We start from the raw sequence: 20,555 nt of genomic DNA on the forward strand, positions 1-20,555 counted from the left end.
AGCACAGCACCTAACACAGTCCAGCACAAAAGCCTTCCTGCTTCTTCTTCATCTTCTTCTCCACCTCGATTCCTCTCACAGCAAGCTTCGTCTGCTTCCTCGCGACTCTAGCTTTCAGAGTGGTGGCCGCTGGCTCCTTTGACAAGGCACTTGGAGGAGCTCCAGGTGCTCACTGACTTACTTCTGGCAGCACTTCCAGGTGAGGTGGAAGTGCTGCAAACAAGGGCTCAGCAGTTCTCCAGGTGCCCCCTAGTGGCGGCTACCGACCCCAGGAGGGTTGAGCTTCAATGCTCCAAATCCATGGCACTGCTGCATCCCAAGGGTGGCTGCCCTCTAGCACTCTTGGGGGGGTTAATGTTCCAGAACACAGTCTCTCCTCCTGTCCTTCGGATACAGGAGCGTCCCGGCCAAGCAAGTGTTCCGGCCGTCTATCACAATCCTCATAAAATACTATCCATCCGTCCATCCATCCATTATCCAACCCGCTATATTCTAACTACAGGGTCACGGGGTTCTGCTTGAGCCAATCCCAGCCAACACAGGGCGCAAGGCAGGAACAAACCCCGGGCAGGGCACCAGCCCACCACAGGGCACATACACACACACTCACACACCAAGCACACACTAGGGACAATTTTGGATCGTCAATGCACCTACCCTGCATGTCTTTGGGCTGTGGGAGGAAACCCACATAGACACGGGGAGAACATGCAAACTCCACGCAGGGAGGACCTGGGAAGTGAACCCAGGTCTCCATAACGGCGAGGCAGCAGCACTACCACTGTGCCACCCATAAAATACTAAATAAGGATAAATACGGGAAACAAAAAGCTTTGAATTAGAATAAAGGACAATAATCCAGAATAAAAATACAAAATATACAAATTACTACAAGAAAACCTTGAACCAATAACATAATATGTGATACAAACACAAATCATCCACAGCACCTGGACAGAGAGGGCAAACTGAAAGAAGAACCAGAGAGTCGCCCAGAACATAATGAGTTTTAAGTTATTTTTTCAAAGAATGATTTCAGTCGGCTTATCGAATTAATTTAGGGTGGTCGTTCCAAAATCTGGGCGCTATACAGCTGAGTCACCCATAGCACAGGATAGCTTGGGGCACAAGGACATTACCAAAATCTGTGTACCTTAGTGAGCAGACAAGAGCATAGTGATGGGTGAGGTTACTGATGTAGTCTGGTGCCAGGCCATTTAAATCTTTATAGGTCAGTAATAGAATGTTATATGCAAGACAGAGGGAGCCGATGAAGGCACAGCAGGATGGCTGTTATATGCTTGCTGTTGCAGGTCTGTGTAAGGTAAGGACTCTTGCAGAAGAGTTTTGAACCAACTGGAGCTGTGATAACAGATTAGAAGGGGCACCTATCAGGAGTTACAGTAGTCAATGCAGGATGAATGGCTCTGAGGCTAGGGATTTGCCCTGGTATCCGGGAGGTTGTCGGTTCGAATTCCCATTACTGCCAAACGACATTCTACTTTGCTGGGCCCCTGAGCAAGACCTTTAACCTGCAGTTACTCCAGGGGCGCTGTCCAATGGCTGGCCCTGCGCTCTGACCCCAAGGGGTATACGAAAACTAACAAATTCCTTATTCAAGAAATTGTATAAGGCAAAATAAAGAACAAATAAAAAATAATAATAAAAGCGTGGAGAATTTCCCCCCAGAATTAAAAAAGGAGAATGTGACAGGCGGCAAGGAGGCAGGCCTAACAGTGCAAAACTTTGGGGTCCCATCCCAATAACCTAGTTTACTTCTAAATTCAAAAGGAAAATTTTAACAGAAATACTCCATAAGATTAAACAACACAGGATCAAAGTTTGGATTGGATTTACTTTATTGCATTCAACCCGTAGAGCAAGAAATGCACTGCTGACCGAAATTGTGTTTCTCCAGGATCAATGTACGCGCATGTTATACAACAACAGATAGACTGTCAGCATAAACAAACAGAATACAGTGTATATGTATAATAATTTGTTGAATAGTTGAAAAGTAATGAAATGGCAACAAATTATTCTAAACCATGTAACATTTGTCTGAGCTCCTCTTTCTTCGGTGGTCCTCTCAAGAACAATGATAGATAGATAGATAGATAGATAGATAGATAGATAGATAGATAGATAGATAGATAGATAGATAGATAGATAGATAGATAGATAGATAGATAGATAGATAGATACTTTATTAATCCCAATGGGAAATTCACATTCTTCAGCAGCAGCATACTGATACAATAAATAATATTAAAGAATGATAATAATGCTATAACAATGCTACCTTCTGGAGAATCCACTTCTCATAGCACCTCGAGTGGAAGGAGCAGAACTTCCAGGGGACCTTACTAATGTGCTAGGTTGCCCTCACTGTCTTTCAAGGCCACTCAAGGCCCCTCTTCACCTTAATTGTAGAAGGGGCCTGAGGTGCCACAAAAGCCTGGACATTGTAATCTATTCAGTTAGTCAATAAAATGTGTCATTTTGCTTCACTTCTCATTAAGATCACTTCAGTTTTTTTAAGTCCGGTGCTTTCTGTCTCACTGACTTACATACAGTTTGACTTGTCTTGATGGCTCCCTCCTATTTTAAGACCTCTAGATTAGATTAGACGAACTTTATTAATCCCAAGGGAAAATTCAGATGCATACAGCAGCAGAAACATAAAAACAAACACAAATAATAGCCAAACAATCGATCAATTGATATGTTAAATAAATAAATAATATTGTTCAGTATTTCAAAATAAACTTAATGAATACCACAGGAGGAAGTATTGAAATGCCTGATAACAGTGGGCAGAAAAGACCCCCAAGAGGCCCTACTTGGCATACTGTGTGCTAAAAGTGCTCCAAGAAAGCAGCACCTTCTGGATAAGAAAACTCCTAAATTTTAGGCCTGTGTAGGAGATTACACCCTTATGATGAAGAGTAAGCCAAAAGATTTCTTCAGCAACAATGGTCAGAAGGAGTTGAAGTTATGCATGTCATATCGACCATCACCAGGGGTTCACCCCCAAATGAGATACAAGGAGTCAAAGTACCTCCTTTTCACAAATCTTTGAAAAATGGAAATTGATTGTTTTATGCTATTTCAAGGTTGCTGATCACAATGCTATTATTTTTGATATCTGATTATTCATCTGTGGCCCTAACCTCTGAGAACCACCCCCAGAATGTTAAAAATAACAAATTTAAAACATAAGCAGTGGGGTATCCTTGTAGACTATTTCACAGTCAGTGATTAGGAATATGATGCTATTTTTAATCCTTCACTTGGGATCGATCCCACTACGGACTTCTGTCAGAGGGTGATAAATTAAATTTCTATTAAAATCGAGAATATTTTAAGTTTAAACATTTTAATTGAACAACACATTTAATACTTCAAAATTTGACGGAGCTATTCTTGTTTAGTACACATTTTCATCTTGTGAAGTAAATCTATACATTTCTTATCATCCATCCTCTTCCGCTTATCCGAGGTCGGGTCGCGGGGGCAGCAGCTTGAGCAGAGATGCCCAGACTTCCCTCTCTCCAGCCACTTCTTCTGGGAGAATCCCGAGGCGTTCCCAGGCCAGCCGTGAGACATAGTCCCTCCAGCGTGTCCTGGGTCTTCCCTGGGGCCTCCTCCCGGTTGGACGTGCCCGGAACACCTCACCAGGGAGGCGTCCAGGAGGCATCCTGATCAGATGCCCGAGCCACCTTGTCTGATTCCTCTCGATGCGGAGGAGCAGCGGCTCTACTCTGAGCCCCTCCCGGATGACTGAGCTACTCACCCTATCTTTAAGAGAGAGCCCAGACACCCTTCGGAGGAAACTCATTTCAGCCGCTTGTATTCGCGATCTCGTTCTTTCGGTCACTACCCATAGCTCATGACCATAGGTGAGAGTAAGAACGTAGGTCAACTGGTAAATTGAGAGCTTTGTCTTACGGCTCAGCTCCTTTTTCACCATGACAGACCGATGTAGAGCCCGCATCACTGCAGATGCCTGTCGATCTCACGCTCCATTCTTCCCTCACTCGTGAACAAGACCCCGAGATACTTGAACACCCCAAATTAGGTTGGCTTACACTAATTTTCGACTTGCATGCCATTCATTAATGACGAGTAGACGGCTTTGGCAAATCTACAGAAGCTGTCAGGGTTGGTTCTGCTCTTAAACTGATAAAGCTTAAGTTTCAGAAATGACTTTAGTCCACATGGCTTAAAAATTGTGTGTGTGTGTACTGTATGAGAAGGTGTTTTCAAATAATAATAATAAGACAGAATGCGGCTTTGGTGGTTGCTGAGGCAAAAACTCGAGCGTGGGAGGAGTTTGGGGAGGCCATGGAGAACGACTTTCAGACGGCTTCGAGGAGATTCTGGTCCACCATCCGGCGTCTCAGGAAGGGGAAGCAGTGCAGTGTCAACACTGTACATGGTGGGGATGGTGCGCTGCTGACCTCGACTCGGGATGTTGTGGGTCGGTGGGGGGAGTACTTCGAAGACCTCCTCAATCCCATTAACATGTCTTCCAATGAGGAAGCAGAGCCTGGGGACTCGGAGGTGGGCTCCTCCATCTCTGGGACTGAGGTCACCGAGGTGGTCAAAAAACTCCTTGGTGGCAGGGCCCCGGGGGTGGATGAGATACGCCCGGAGTTCCTCAAGGCTCTGGATGTTGTAGGACTGTCTTGGTTGACACGTCTCTGCAACATCGCATGGACATCAGGGACAGTGCCTCTGGATTGGCAGACTGGGGTGGTGGTCCCCCTCTTTAAGAAGGGGGATCGGAGGGTGTGTTCCAACTACAGAGGGATCACACTCCTCAGCCTCCCTGGAAAAGTCTATTCAGGGGTCCTGGAGAGGAGGGTCTGTCGGATAGTCGAGCCTCGGATTCAGGAGGAACAGTGTGGTTTTCGTCCTGGTCGCGGAACAGTGGACCAGCTCTATACCCTTAGCAGGGTCCTGGAGGGTGCATGGGAGTTTGCCCAACCAGTCTACATGTGTTTTGTGGACTTGGAAAAGGCATTCGACCGTGTCCCTCGGGGAATCCTGTGGGGGATGCTCCGGGAGTATGGGGTACCGGCCCCCCTGATAAGGGCTGTTCGGTCCCTGTACGATCGGTGCCAGAGCTTGGTCCGCATTGCCGGCAGTAAGTCGAACCCGTTTCCAGGGCTGCCCTTTGTCACCGATTCTGTTCATAACTTTTATGGACAGAATATCTAGGCGCAGCCAGGGCGTTGAGGGGGTCCGGTTTGGTGGGCTCAGGATTGGGTCACTGCTTTTTGCAGATGATGTTGTCCTGTTTGCTTCATCAGGCCGTGATCTTCAGCTCTCTCTGGATCGGTTCGCAGCCGAGTGTGAAGCGGCTGGGATGAGAATCAGCACCTCCAAATCCGAGACCATGGTCCTCAGCCGGAAAAGGGTGGAGTGCCCTCTCAGGGTTGGTAGCGAGATCCTGCCCCAAGTGGAGGAGTCCAAGTATCTCGGGGTCTTGTTCACGAGTGAGGGAAGAATGGAGCGTGAGATCGACAGGCGGATCGGTGCGGCATCCGCAGTAATGCAGGCGCTGCATCGGTCTGTCGTGGTGAAAAATGAGCTGAGCCGCAAGGCGAAGCTCTCAATTTACCAGTCGATCTATGTTCCTACCTTCACCTATGGTCATGAGCTATGGGTAGTGACCGAAAGAACGAGATCGTGAATACAAGTGGCTGAAATGAGTTTCCTCCGCAGGGTGTCTGGGCTTTCCCTTAAAGATAGGGTGAGAAGCTCAGTCATCCGGGAGGGGCTCAGAGTAGAGCCGCTGCTCCTCCGCATCGAGAGGAGTCAGATGAGGTGGCTCGGGCATCTGATCAGGATGCCTCCTGGACGCCTCCCTGGTGAGGTGTTCCGGGCACGTCTAACCGGGAGGAGGCCCCGGGGAAGACCCAGGACACGTTGGAGGGACTATGTCTCTCGACTGGCCTGGGAACGCCTTGGGATTCTCCCGGAAGGGCTAGAAGAAGTGGCCGGGGAGAGGGAAGTTTGGGCATCTCTGCTCAAGCTGCTGCCCCCGCGACCCGACCTCGGATAAGCGGGAGACAATGGATGGATGGATGGATAATAAGACAGTGTAATTCAATACAAAATAATGATTACAATTAAAATTAAATGGTTATTTAAGTATCATGTAGGTTAGCAATAAATGAAAAAATGTTCAAAATTAGGGATGTTTCATTCTAAACATTTTTAATATAAGATAATTCTAAATAACTTTAAACACTTAACACGACAGAAATTAAAACTCTTAATAAAATTCTATATCTTAGGCTAGCTATAATTGAAAAAATGAAAGCATATTGTGTTGCTTGCTGTCATTGTAAAGGACAATATTTCGGTAACTTTTATTTATTTCTCAAAAATAATAGGTTATAATGATTAAGGTCTTTTCTGTATTTTATTTCATCGTTCTAAGATACATCATTAACATTCCCCTAATTTTCCCCCCAATCCAGCATAACTCGAAAACATTTTTTATTCACATGAGAGACAATCCAGTACGGAAATTGTGTTCGTCTGTCATGAAACAACGTACTGAAGAAGATCACAGTGCTTACCCAGACCCTCGTTTCTGGTTCAAGCTTCAGCGCCTCAAAATGTAGCTTCGCCATTATTCTGCATAATACGGCAAAAGCAGTCTGTGGTCTTCCTAGATTCGCCGCTATTCGGGGTAATAAAGTACACCTATACGCATGCTCATTTAGGTAACTGTCGTACTCATGAGTCACATGCTTTAACGTTCTAGTGACATGTTCCCGGTGCTTTTAGAGTATCACTGTTAGATGTTTTAATTTTATGTCGCACAAAGGGTGCACGTAGGTGTATCGTGTACATATATTACTGTGTACGGAAGTACAAACCAGCGCTTACAGAAGTCACCGACATTTTTAGGAAAAAGGGAGAGCTGTGTTACCGGTGTGTCCGCCGCCCTAGGAAGCTTATAAAAGAAACTTGCTAACAATAAATAGCAGTGTTGTTCACATTATCCTTGTACACGGCGAAATAAACTTTCCAAGGAGTTTCATTATAAGTCCTTTCGGCGTGTGTGCACACGCTGGTCATTTGCATTATCAAAAGTACAAGATCACTTATTTCCTGTTTTTTTTATGAGTTAAGAGTTGCTTGGAGATCCTGTTATTTGTCAGCTGACTGTTGCCGCGCACAGAGGGAACGAACACTGCTCTGGGTATGGCACCTCTTCTGGGGCTCTGCGTGTTCCTCTTCGCCACTACGGCTTGTTTGGGCCGGGAAGCTACCTTTAAGAAGCCACCGAAACTCGTTGAGTCCAAGTATGGCTCGGTGTGGCCCGTCCCTCAAGCGATCCAGATTTCTGAAGTGTCCTTCGAGCTGCACAGCTCCAACTTCGAGATCACCCACTCCGCCAAGTCTTCTGCGGGGCCCAGGTGTTTCCTATTGCAGGAAGCTTTCCGCAGGTGAGAACCGCATGATGACAATAGGGTGGTGTGCGGGGTTGGACGCGAAGAAGGTCGATTTCAAGAACTGTAAATAGAATATACGAGAACATCGTTTATTTGTAAATGCCAGGGCTACTTCGTATGTGTGTGATCGCCATTCTTTAGAAGGAATTGTTTCAGTCCTGCCGATTGAATTTCGTTTTAAAAAGGAAAGGTTTCCCACAGAAATCAAGGATTTAATGTGTAAATCGACAAATGTGTATGATTTTAAATGGAGTAACAGTCCGTATATGGATGTGCAATTTGAAGTGTCTGGTTTTAAATGTTCAATTTGAAAAAAACAAAAGAAACTGACACAGGTAGCACCGGTTCGAGTCATTTTGATTACTTTTTAAAGTCGTTTCTCTCTTATCGGCGACTTTTTGAAATGCTGTTATTTCGTTACTGTAATGTAGCATTAAGGTAGCAATGCAAACATGCAGATTCTTTTAAACTGTAGTGACAGTCACATGCCCAACCTTTCCTGACACATTCCTTTTCGATCATCATGTGAGAGAGCAGGTTTGCTAGTGACCTACAGGGGGAGCACCGCACCGCCCCGCTGTAGCACCACGGGGCTCCCTGGAATGTTACGCACCTGCCGTTATCAGCAAATCGGTTTTATGAGTTCATTTCTTAGAAGAGTTTGTAGATTCAGCATAACTGACGTGAAAATAAAACGCATCTACATAGGGACAACGGCCTTTATTCTTTGGTCTGTTTATCACCACTTACTTGTCAGGCAATTGTTTTGGACAGCAAGGACAAAATCCTCTCGTGTGGCTTTATTATTGTCATGTGTACCGAGTACAGTGGAATTCTTACATGAAATGAAAGACCGCTCCCATCTTCACGAATGAGAGTGTAGGAAATGGATTTTTAAAGACTTGTTTCCTCCAAAAACTAGGCAGGATGAGAGAAGGTCCTCAAGAAGTTCCTTGTAGTTTTCTTTTTTTTTTTTTAAATTAATTTTATTGTAATCATTCCGTACATATAGATAGATTTTTACAAAAAATAGGATTGAAAGCAAATCAAACCCCACCCCTGAGAAGGAGAGCATGGCCAAAGGAGTAATACTTAAGGCTTGTAAACATGCCTAAATTATTGAGTTTAATAGGGCAAACAAAGATAAATGGAGAAGGAAAAGAAATGCGGAAATAATTATTTCTTCTTATTCTAAAATATTATTGATTAAGGCCTGCCAGGTTTTGAAAAAATTCTGTACAGATCCCCTAACTGAGAATTAGATTTTTTCCAATTTCAAATAATATAAAACATCGGTTTCCCAATGACTTATTAGAGGAGAGTTAGGATTCTTTCAATTTAACAAAATCAGTCTGCGTGCCAAAAGTGTAGTGAATGCAATCACAGTTTGCTTGTCCTTATCCATTTCAAATCCATCTGGAAGAACACCAAACACAGCTATTAGTGGGTTAGGAGGGATTGTGACACCAAGGCTGTCTGAAAGGCACTTAAAAATTTTGGTCCAAAATGATGTTAATTTGGTGCAGGCCCAAAACATGTGACCCAGTGAGGCAGGAGCTTGGTTGCAGCGTTCACAGGTTGGATCTTGCCCTGGAAACTTTTCTAGTTTTGATTGATCTTCTTCTTCATCGTGACCTGCATCACTTGCATCTTCGCTCCCATTTTCACTCTCGACTGGAGACGATGCAGTGGAGCGAGGTCCTAGGAAGCCTGCAAATTCGTCTGCCAGTTCCAGGTCAGTCTCCGAGAGGCCGTACCTCGCACTTGGGCTTGATGTCTGTCTAGACTTTGATGTAGTTTTAAGTTGCTTTTCCGGTTCTTTCTGACCTCTCTTCTTGTTACTCATGTTTATATACTGTAGTGGAAGCTCCTCGGGTTGGGTAAATACAGGATATCTCTAAATAATAAGAAATACGTGAGAAAATAAAGCCGCTGCTAACGGAGCTCCGCTTCAGACATCCATCTCCTGTAACGGACGAGACCAAATCGACTTCACAGTTAATATTAAGCCTCTAATTGAGAGGAGGATTGCTGCTGAACAGCAGGAATGAGTTTGTTTAGCTCTGGGTCCTACCTCTGTAGAGTCAACGTGGCCATTAATGCCTTAAACAGGATGGCATCTTACGGGATTGCGAAACAAAATAGGCCCCTTGTAGTTTTCTATTCCCAAGAAAGTTGAGGCACACACTTTTTCCCCAAATAAAAGGAGAGTTTGTATTTTTTTTTTTAACCGTTTGCCTACCACTTACCTGGTCAAGACAATGGATGGGTCAACCCAAATTTGCATAAATCTGTAAAGTGAAAAAAAAAAAACACATTTAAATAACTTTCTCTTTCCAGAACAATAATAAGGCATATTTCTTACCTTTTAAACGTTAATTGCTGGCTACTTTGAAGGAATAAAAAGTGAGGAAAAAAATACTGATTAAGAGCAAAAATTCAAAGCAAATACTTCATTTTGGGTTGTTTCCACCACGTCTGCTGTTAAGAGTGAAGATGACTGCTGTTTTTCAGCCCTTAATATATTTAAAATAATATTTTGAGCATGAAAAATACGCATGCCATAACACAAACATAACATAAGTTGTTTTATTTTACTGAAACCAATATCTTGGGGAAACGGTTTGTGGTAGAAAAATTCCAGTTTCAGAAGTGGATTCAGCTCTCGTAAATCTATAAGGTACAGCAATAATTTTGGATGGATGTTATAATTGCTTTTAATGCTTTACTGTCAGACTTAAATTTAGTTTAATTTATTACACACTAATAAATACACACTTTAAGTTTTTTCCAGCTACAATAATAATTTCCAGTACTTTTCTATTATCGTGATGCAAGTCGTATTATTGTTTTTAAGATTAGGCACCAAAAGGGGACATTAACGTTAGGGACCTATAGGTAACTGTAAGGTTAGTATTTGTGGTTGGGGTAGGCCAGTCTAATAATTTAAAATTCAAAAATTAAGTAACCGGGACAGCAGCCCCACTGATTTATGTCATGATAATAGAAAAGTACCCAATTTTAAAAACCAGATCAAACTGGGGTGCAGTACAAACTATATTTTACATTTTGTAACATGCAGTAGAAAGAAAACCTTTTTATTATCTTTGGCTGAAAGCATACCAAAAGCATGTTATATGCTAAATCCAAAAATTAGGACCCATGTACAATTTGCTTTTGCATTTAGCTTTGGATATGATTTTCTGGGGTTCGAGCATGTTAAAAAAGTATATTTATTGGACATGAATGTGTATATTAGCACAATTGTTTATTGCTACAAAGCTGAAAGAGAGTCCTTTTTTTAGCTCTTTATGTAATGGAAGAATATTTGATTAGCTTGGCAATATGTTTCATCTTCTTATCATAGAGAATTCGGTTGGGGCCCACCAATCACAGTGATTCTTTTCACTTGTTTTGGTTTGACCCAGTAGCAGTCTACTGCACTTTTGTAACATTATTGCCTCAGATAAAGTTGTGTCAGATAAGCTCTGAACCCACAGTGATTCTCATTTGGGTAAAGCAGGTGTGAGAGTGTAAAAAGCCATGTTGTGAGGACTTAACCCATCCAAAAAATCATCTCCTTCTAATGTCTTGACAACTTTGCATCTCTAAATACATTTTTAAAAAATGAAGCAAAAATTAAAATCCAGAATTTTGCAACCCCAAAACTTGTGTTTTATGTAATATATTCTGTACATGAAATTTAAAGTGAAGCAAGTAACATAACGTGACCTTCTGCAACTCGCTTAATTCAGTACAGGGCTCTGGCAGGCTGAAGGCTATTATAGGGCCCACTTGCACTTGTACAGGATCAGCTAGGAATCACCACTCTGCCTAATCAGCAAGTCTTCACATTCATAAATAACTGCAATAGAACTAGTCTGAGTGATTTTAAAAGCAGAAATTTAAACCAGGGTCCCATGTGGAAGCAGATACAGAAGTTACAAAAGGTAATCAAATCTCTCTTTTTTATATATTTTCCCTCCAGCTGCCAGTCTAGTTGTATAAGACTAATACTCGATAATAAATTTAAACAGTGAACCTCCGAGTCACAATTTCCATGACTAATCTGGTTTGTAGCATAAATCAAATTTCACTTTCAGCCAAAGCAAATCTTTACAAAAATGCTGCATATGACTGTATGAAAATGTGGTATAGAAATAAATGTTGCTGTTGTGGGTGATAACTCAAGAATCCACTGTGTTGGTTTCAAATCTTGTGATTGGTTATTATCTACGTGAAGTTTGATCACTCTCCTCGTGATTTTCCTCTTTATAGTATATTTTTTCCTCCCTTCCACATCCCCACAGATAGTTAGCTTAACTGATGATTCTAAATTGTCCCCACATACAGTAAGTGTGTGCATGACTGAGTCCTGCAAAGGACTGCCACCTGATTCTGCTGGTATAGTTCCTGGCTCCCACCCAGTTCTGGGTTTTGGTGGGCTGGAAGTTATTCCAGCAGTATTGGACACAAGGCAGAAAGCAACCATTTTGGGAAATTCATGAAAAAGCTAAGATTTGTTCCTTGTTCCTGGATGCCAGTCACATGTGTAAAAACTTCAGGCCACAGATCACAGGTTAATAACATTTTGCTAAAGGAACAAAGTGCAGGTTTATAAACAAACCAATAATAATTTTCTTTGTAGGTGACTAATGAGTGATGGGTTAATCTAACCAAAAATACATACATAAAGTGATATGTGCTTGCACTGGGGAAACAATATGAAACTCAGTTTCATGTTGATGCACTAAGCTTGCTGTCATCTCACCTTTGTAACCAAAAATGTGTGGGTTTTAGAGTTACAGGAACAGTGATATCTGTGAGTAACAAAAAGGACCTTGTACTTTCTGCATTTTAAAAGGTTATTGAAACTTACAATCCATAATACAAATGTTGACACTATATCAAAGTGACTTTATGTCAAATTTCGGCCATTTAATACCCAGCTTATCCATCCATCCATCCATCCATCCATTATCCAACCCGCTGAATCCGAACACAGGGTCACGGGGGTCTGCTGGAGCCAATCCCAGCCAACACAGGGCACAAGGCAGGAACCAATCCCGGGCAGGGTGCCAACCCACCACAGTTTATCATATTTTTCAATTACAAAAAAGCTATACAGCAGCTAAATGTGAGCTTTTGCCTCTTTGATTTTTAGGTGAGTCACTGGATTTCTAAAACTTGCTCAATACCAACTCATTATGACTGTCATAAGTCATGAAAGGGAACTAAATTATGAGAAGTAGAAAGCTCTAAATCACAAGCCTGAAATACCACTGATCTAGCATTGTAAATATAACACTTACTGTAAGCATAAGAGGATGACACTTTTGAAAACATTTTTTGTGAAAATTGAATCTGGTTGCTGTTTGCTTTTTGTAGGCCAAAGAAAAGTCACTGGGCAATGTGTCTTATGATGTAGATAAATAACAGAATAATGACAGAGTGACATATTTTTTAAAACTATTATTTTGTCTGAGAATAAAAAATAATAACATTCCATTTTTATTTGGTTGTATCCCGAAAAGCTGCTTGCATTCTTAAATATACTCTATTTCCGTATGACTACAGTTTTGTACTGTCTATGTACCCTCCTTAGCATTAGACACAGTCATTACTTGGGCTGCAAAAACTGGGCAACTGTACAGAGGCGTCTTGCTTAAATGTTAGAACCGAGAATCACTCGGGCTGTAAAAATGCTCTCAGTGCTGCCATTCTTTGGAGAAATATGTCTGAGTGTAGCATTTCACAAATTATGAAATATCTGCACTTTACCAACAGTGAAGACTTTGATGAGAATACCCATGCAGCACCCAAAATGAAAAAAAATTGAGAGATATACCAGGCGATTTTAGTAAAATTTCAGAGCCTTTACATTCCAGACCGCGATGTCAGCATAGATGAAAGTCTCATGGCTTATAAGGGCAGACTGTCATGCATACAGTACATCACATCAAAAAGTGCAAGATGTGGCATAAAGCTTTACGAGTCTAAAACAGGATACATTTGGAATTCGGTTCTGTACACTGGGAAAGGGACAATGTTGGATCCGAAATACAATCAGTACGGCATTGCTACGTCATCAGTACTGACTGTGATAGATGCTCTGCTGGATCGAGATTACTGTGTAACCATGGATGATTTACTGTATATACTTCGCCAGAGCTGTTTGACATCTTGCTGCAAAGAAAGACTGACACATATGCAACAGTGAATCCCAACCATTAGAGCTAAATTACAGCGAGGTGCACTACTAGCTTGGTCAGTGGTTAAGTGCTTGTGCTGAAATGGAAGGACAAGAAAGATGTTTGTCGTCTTAGCACTGTACATAATGCAGTCACAGTCACTGTACAGGCAACAGTGGAACAGAGCATTTGGAATGTATTCATGTTATACAAACAAAACGCTGGCCAAACTGTATCTCATGCAAACTTTCCATGCCACCTTATAGAACAAATCATTGGCGCATATCCACTATCCACACAACCGCTAAAGAGACACAGTCGACCCAGCACATCACGGATCAATCCAGAGTGTCTTATTGGTAGATATTTTATTTATTATAACTTGTACCTATGCAATGTGCTGTTCGAAAACTGATAAATCTGGAAAAAAAATCCAAAAAGAAATGCGCTATTATTGTCCCGACTGTGACGCTGGATTACGTCTTTCACCGTGCTTTAAGATTTACCACTCAAAGGATTCATTTTGAGATTTAACCTATATTTTGTATCATGATGACTCGTTCTGTAAACACTATTCTGTAGGATACACCCCACTTACTTGTTCCAGACCTTTTTAGGATGGCTGATTACACTATCGTGGTCATTTGTAGGGAGAAAACTGGAGATGCTGGACAGATCAATGTGCATGATGGGTAATGTGCCATGAGCCTGTTGTTAATGGAATCTTCTGTATAAAGCAAGTGTATAAAGTGTTAAGCACTGCACTGCTCAGTAAGTAACATGTAAGGTAACTGTGCGCTTCTTTTTTGTGTACTTTGTTGTATCATCTTGATAGATGTTGGGGTTGTATTATCAGTTTATTGACAGGAGTGTAAATGCTGACACTGTACATTTTCTCCTTTGAAACAGAAGGGTTTGAGTTTTTATATATCTGTCTTTCCTTTCCAAACGCTGTAGATCTGTTGTGAAGTAATAATAATAATTCTGTAGTGTACTAGGGGGCTCCGTCCCCTGCTCGCTTCGCTCGCCAACCCCTGGTGTTGGGTAACCCGAAATACATTGATGTATGTATGAGATATAGTGGAGTGTAAAGGTGTAGATGATGAACAAAGGAAGTAAAGAACCCATAGCATGGCACATTAGAAAGATTTATTGGAATATTTCTTTATACACAACATTTGTAGTAAAGATGGTGTGTTGTCCTTGAATGAGTTTTCCTTGGTATGGAGTATCTATAACTTTAATGTCAGATGAACGCCGAACTCTATGACTTCAGCGACGTTTGTCATTATCAGCTCTGTGCATTGCTTGTTTTCAGGAAGGTTCATTCGTTGATAGATTGCGTAATCTGGATCTAACACGTAGATCTGTGCATATTTGCGTTTGTAATTTGGCTCAGGGCGCACTGTTCCAATTCGATGTAATATTTGTCCACATACGCGAAAGCAGTATGGGCCATTGCCAGCTGGTGGCCTGATATTTACCCCGGTAGATGCAAAAGCAAATGAACTATTGTAGGATCTAATGCAGTCCATAAAGTTTTTACTTTCAGGTACATTGTTAGTTAGAAGCTTCCGTAGATATTCAGGAAAGTCATCTAAAGGAGGCAGTCTAACCTGACCCTTTTGACAACAACGTGTAAACTCATTAGTTGTATTGCCAGTTGTTTCTTCAGGGAAGTTAAGTGAATGACAATGACAGCAAATGATATTCATTAATCCTAATGAATGTTCATTAATAGTGGACTCATTACAGAATGCGTTGTCAGCTAATTGGCGGAATTGTTTAGCGGCTGTTTGTCGTTCCTTTCTTTGCCGTTTATCTATTGCCTCTGCTGTTTGAGAGGCGCGTTGTAGGCGCCTGTGTTCATTAATTGTATTCAGGCGGGCTCGTTTCTGTATGTCTGTTAGTTGAGATGTTTCATTTTGGAGCCGTGACTCCTTTGGTTGCGTTGTTTGAGAAGCGCGTTGTAGGCGCCTGCGTTCATTGTTTTTATCCAGGCGGGCTCGTTTTTGTATCTCCGTCAGTTGTTGTCTTTCGTTTTGAACCCGTGCCTGCTTTGCTTCCGCAGTTTCAGACGCGCGTTGTAGGCGCTACGTTCATTGTATTTGTCCATGCGGGCTCGTTTTTGTAGCTCTGTCAGTCGAGCTGTTTGGTTTTGGAGCCAAGACAGTTTTGCTTCCACTTTTTCAGACGCGCGTTGTAGGCGCCTAGGTTTATTTTTTTTATCCATGCGGGCTCGTTTTTGTAGCTCCGTTAGTTGAGCTGGATCGTTTTGGAGCCGTGACCGTGACTCCATTAGTTATCCGTTGTCTACCGTTAGTAATCCGTATTACTAATCGAGAATGGTAAACCGGAAGGCACGGACGCAGGTACACGGCGATGGACCCAGGAGAAATAGTGCGCAGGCGCCTACAGTGCGCGTCCCATAAACCGCAAGCGAAGTCTGATCCACCACGAACGAAGGAGTCACGGCTCAAAAACGAAAGAGCTCAACTAACGTAAATGAGACATGAAGCAACAACGCGCCCATAGCTAACGACTAATGACACAGCCACACAGAAAAGAGGATTCTGCACTGCACCCCAGAGTCAAACGGAAGACACTACGGAGTCCGCAAAGGTCGGAGCCGTGACCGTGACTCCATTAGTTATCCGTTGTCTACCTTTAGTAATATATGGATAATTGCACTTACTGTTAATACGGAGCGTTTTCTGTGGTTGTACTGTTAATAATGCATCACTGTAATGTGATTCACATATGCTATATGGTTTGGATGTGTGCGGATGCCGTACGTTTAATATGGAGAGTTTGTTTATTCTCATTAGCCGGACCATGCTGTGTAGTGTGGACGTTTAGTTCAGAAGCGCGTTGTAGGCGCCTGCGCTTTTCGTACTTTCTCGCGCCTTCCGTACTATCTTTGTGGACCTTTGCGGACTCCGTAGTGTCTTCCGTTTGACTCTGGGGTGCAATGCAGAATCCTCTTTTCTGTGTGGCTGTGTCGTTAGTCGTTAGCTATGGGCGCATTGTTGCATCACGTCTCATTTACGTTAGTTGAGCTCTTTCGTTTTTGAGCCGTGACTCCTTCGTTCGCGGTGGATCAGACTTCGCTTGCGGTTTATGAGACGCGCTGTAGGCGCCTGCGCACTATGTCTCCTGGGTCCATCGCCGTGTACCTGCATTCGTGCCTTCTGGTTTACCATTCTTGATTAGTAATATGGATTCTCACAGCATTCTACTGACTGTACTGCTGCTTTGATACTGTGTGTGGTTGAAAGCTTTGCTGGGACTGATAAAATGGGTTGAAGGCAGAGGAATCTCTGGTTAATTGCTGTACTGTGACTTATGAAAGCTAGACCAGCTGCATTAGAATTAAAATCCATCCTTTGAATAAATATCCCTCACTGTTATGAAGAATGAACTCGGGCAACATTCAGCCAGAGGATGATTATGTGACACTCGTTCCCGTGCTCACTACAGGTATTACTTTCATCTGTATCACAGTAAAGTACACACCTGTGAATAAGGTGGAAGAAGCAAAGTAATCTGTGTGAAGCTTGCAGAAGAGAAGGTGTTAAATCTTCCCTGCATGCATTACTAGCTTGTTTTGCAGTTACAGAAACTCTACCTCTTTGGCCTTCTCTAACAGTTTAGAGTGCCTAAAAATCTAAAACTGTTTAGGCCTGTGTTTCCTCATGTTTGTTATGTACTGTTTGTTTCCTCTGTATCACAGGTAAATTAAAATATGTTTTCATTTAGAAGTGCATACCTGTCTTCAGTCAAACATTTTTCAATCAAGACAGCCTGAAAGCAAAATCCATTATTGTGATAGTCATAGCTATAGTACATAAAGTTTCAATTCATGACAACATAGAAATACTGTAGCATAAAATCACTTGGAGTATATACTGCTTCTGTTTATTTTTAAAACTAAAATTATTGTCCCAGTTAAAAAATATTGATAATAAACACCCAATGGTGGATACAACAGAGCTTTTTTTACATTTCTCATTTGAATTAATCTCTGCTTTTCTGTACATACACAATAACATTACATTTGTAAATTATTAAAAGGAATTACTGTTAAAAATGATTACATTTAATTTCTTATCATAGTCATAAAGTGGTTTGCCTGCAGATGCTCGTGATGGGTTCACTGTTGCTGTAGTAATCACACAGTGCTAGATCTCGTGTCTCTTATCTTTAGGTTGAACAGCAGTATTTTTTAAAATCTTATCTAGAACTGAGGGCATATTTCTTTTATAGTGTCTATATTTGGCTTACATCAACATATGTCTTTTGTAGAGTCTCAGATATTCCTGTTTTAATCTTATTAAAAATCTGGTAGATATGAAGGTTTTCATTCAAAATAGTGGTATTGGCATCATATAAGAGCAGCATCTCACTATCGGGGGTGTCGTCTGATCATTCTCATTAGCTTGACGTACACTATTTCCGCTGCAGTGCAGTTAGTGTATGTAAACTTGGGTGACTCAGAAACAGTCATCACACACTGCATGCTTTGTTAATGACAACTGCAAGCAGAGAACCATGATAAATCAGCCAATATCTTGGTATTAAAATAAAAAAATATTTCAGATATGCTAAACAAATAATATGACATCAAGTATACACCATAGACGTAAGACTGTTCAGTGTGTTTGGTTGAATCAAAATCAACTGTGGTCTTTTTTTTTAGCAGGGCTGTGAGCAACAAAACAACAGTATGTAAAGTATGGAGAAAAAAAATAAAATTGCAATATGAATGTATTCGTCCATCTGAAAGGGCAGCTCCATGATAAGTAAACTTCACAGTTCGCAGCTAAAGAGGAAAATCCCATGTTTTTTGCACCCCAGCTTACTGTTCCTTTTTCTCCTGAGCTGTTATTTGAAATATGAACGCATTCAATTAAGCGAGTCTGTAATATTCATTGCTATAATACACCAGGTTTCAGTTTTGAACAATGCAAACTTAACACAAAATGAGTCAGAGTGTACATTACTTTGGTTTGATTTATTCTTGAAACTAAAATGATCGAACAAAAATATTCATGGTTTCATTTAGTAATAGTTCATAGCAACAGTTACAGTTAAGTTGTAATAAAGTGTTAACATTTTTAACAAAATGTTGAGAAATCCTGAACATGAAAGGTGCGGTGGTGCTGATTGTTATAAGGGACAAAAGATTATGTCTCCTGTACTAAAATATGGGATTTACAAGTGTCTAGCACTAGTAGCTTTTAATTTATGCTTGTCATATAAAGACCATGTCAACATGGAAACTAAAACTGGAAGTACATTTTTTTTCCTTCCTTCTGTAGAAATTCCATGAATGTCTAACGCTAGAGAGCAGTATGCCTTTGGAGATTTGTTCTTGCCCAGTCCGCTTTCACCAGGACTGGTCCTCTATATATGCAACAGGTGTTGCAGGGCCTCTTGCGAGCCTTTCACATTCAGTGTTCAAAGGTGAAGCATGAAGTAGTCATTAGTTTGAATTTGGAGAAATTTTAAGAAGAGTTTCATAATTCGGAATAAAACCTGGAGAAATTAGTATAACCCACAGTCAAAACAATGCAGGCATGGTGATTGTTCATGTGATGATTCGGGTTCGCTTCATGCTCCCATCCGGCTTCTGGGAGCCCTTGAACCCTACACCGTTGGTAATGTCACCGATGAGCTAGACAGTGAGGCACAACAAAGCAAGGGGATGGTGCAAAAGTGCCAAGTACTTTTATTAAAACAACAACAATCAAAGTGTTTAAATAAATAATGCAGTGCATCTCAAAAATCTTTAACCTTTTAACCGCCAACTCCCTAAATATTCCCCATGCCAGGAGAAATCTGAACAATTTTTGTTTTTTTACTTTACATTTATTCAAGCAGTATTTACCTGCTGAAATACCTGCTGAAATGTTTCAAATAAATGGTCAATCAAAGGACGTAGCTTGAACAAGCGGTCACGGTTTGGATCTTTCATATCTGGCTCAGATAACGGGCAGCAGTCCAGTTGAGATGCTGGGGATACACCCACTCATCGCCATCATCCAATGCGTTGTCATTCACAGTATCATGCAGCGCACGTTGCTGATCATCATTGTCGCTAAAATCTTCTTCAGAACTGCTACAATCATGATCAGAATTATTGTCCAAAATCGCCTGCAAAACCTCACTTGAAGTCAGTTTACGTTTCGCCATATTCACAGCTTTCACTTTCGAATCGCATCACGTGATTGGCCAATACAAGCGCAGAGTTGTCGAAATACAACGTAGTAATAATACCCAAGCCAAACTGTCAGTTATACTACGCGCCAGGCATTCACATAACCACAGGCAAATGTGCCGGATAATTCCGGTAGTAAGGCGTCAGCAATAAAGCTACGATGACGGATATATCCGGCAGAGGGCGGTTAAGGGGTTAAATAAATAATCCATAAAAACGAGTGATAGGTGGAGGTTAAAATCCACTAGAAAAAGAATCGTTTAAAACGAGGTTAAAACAATGGCTGGAAGCTGTTTTTTTAAAATCAACCCGGTGCCTTTCTACTGTTGACTCCCCTGCTTCTTCCGTCCAGGCTGTGCTCCAGGGGAGTCACCCTACATGCAGCTGACCTTCTTCTGATCGACTGGTCTGGTGGCCTCCCGATCCCTGGCTTCGTTTAGCCCCTAACAGACCGAGACTTGGCTTCCCCCAACGACCAGGACGCTCACACTAGGGATTCTACTCCAAATCTCCGACTCCCGCTCCCTTCGCTGCGGCGAGCTAACCTTCTCCTGGTCACTCCTGCTCCCAACAAGCACTCAGCAGGAGCAATCACATTTCCGTCAGCCCTCGGGTGCCAGCCAAACACCCCACTCGGGCTCGCCTCTCTCAGCTGCCTGCATACAG

The 20,555-nt window shown here is 41.9% G+C and overlaps 1 protein-coding gene across 3 annotated transcripts in view; it reads left to right on the plus strand.

Annotated features, from left to right (window-relative positions):
- Positions 1-6,875: 6,875 nt before the first annotated feature.
- Positions 6,876-20,555, plus strand: part of hexb (hexosaminidase B (beta polypeptide)) — a 64,181-nt gene continuing 50,501 nt past the window's right edge. The window contains exon 1 of one of the 3 annotated variants that reach the window (XR_007935370.1): positions 6,876-7,472. Coding sequence is in view for 2 of the 3 variants with exons in the window: in XM_028805678.2 (XP_028661511.2) it covers positions 7,228-7,472 (245 nt within the window). In the remaining variant the exon portion in view is untranslated. The remainder of the gene's footprint in view (positions 7,473-20,555) is intronic. The other 2 variants (XM_028805678.2, XM_028805677.2) reach the window with 2 other exon arrangements.

The sequence above is a fragment of the Erpetoichthys calabaricus genome, chromosome 7 (genome assembly GCF_900747795.2).
Source record: "Erpetoichthys calabaricus chromosome 7, fErpCal1.3, whole genome shotgun sequence".
NCBI classification, from domain to species: domain Eukaryota; kingdom Metazoa; phylum Chordata; class Cladistia; order Polypteriformes; family Polypteridae; genus Erpetoichthys; species Erpetoichthys calabaricus.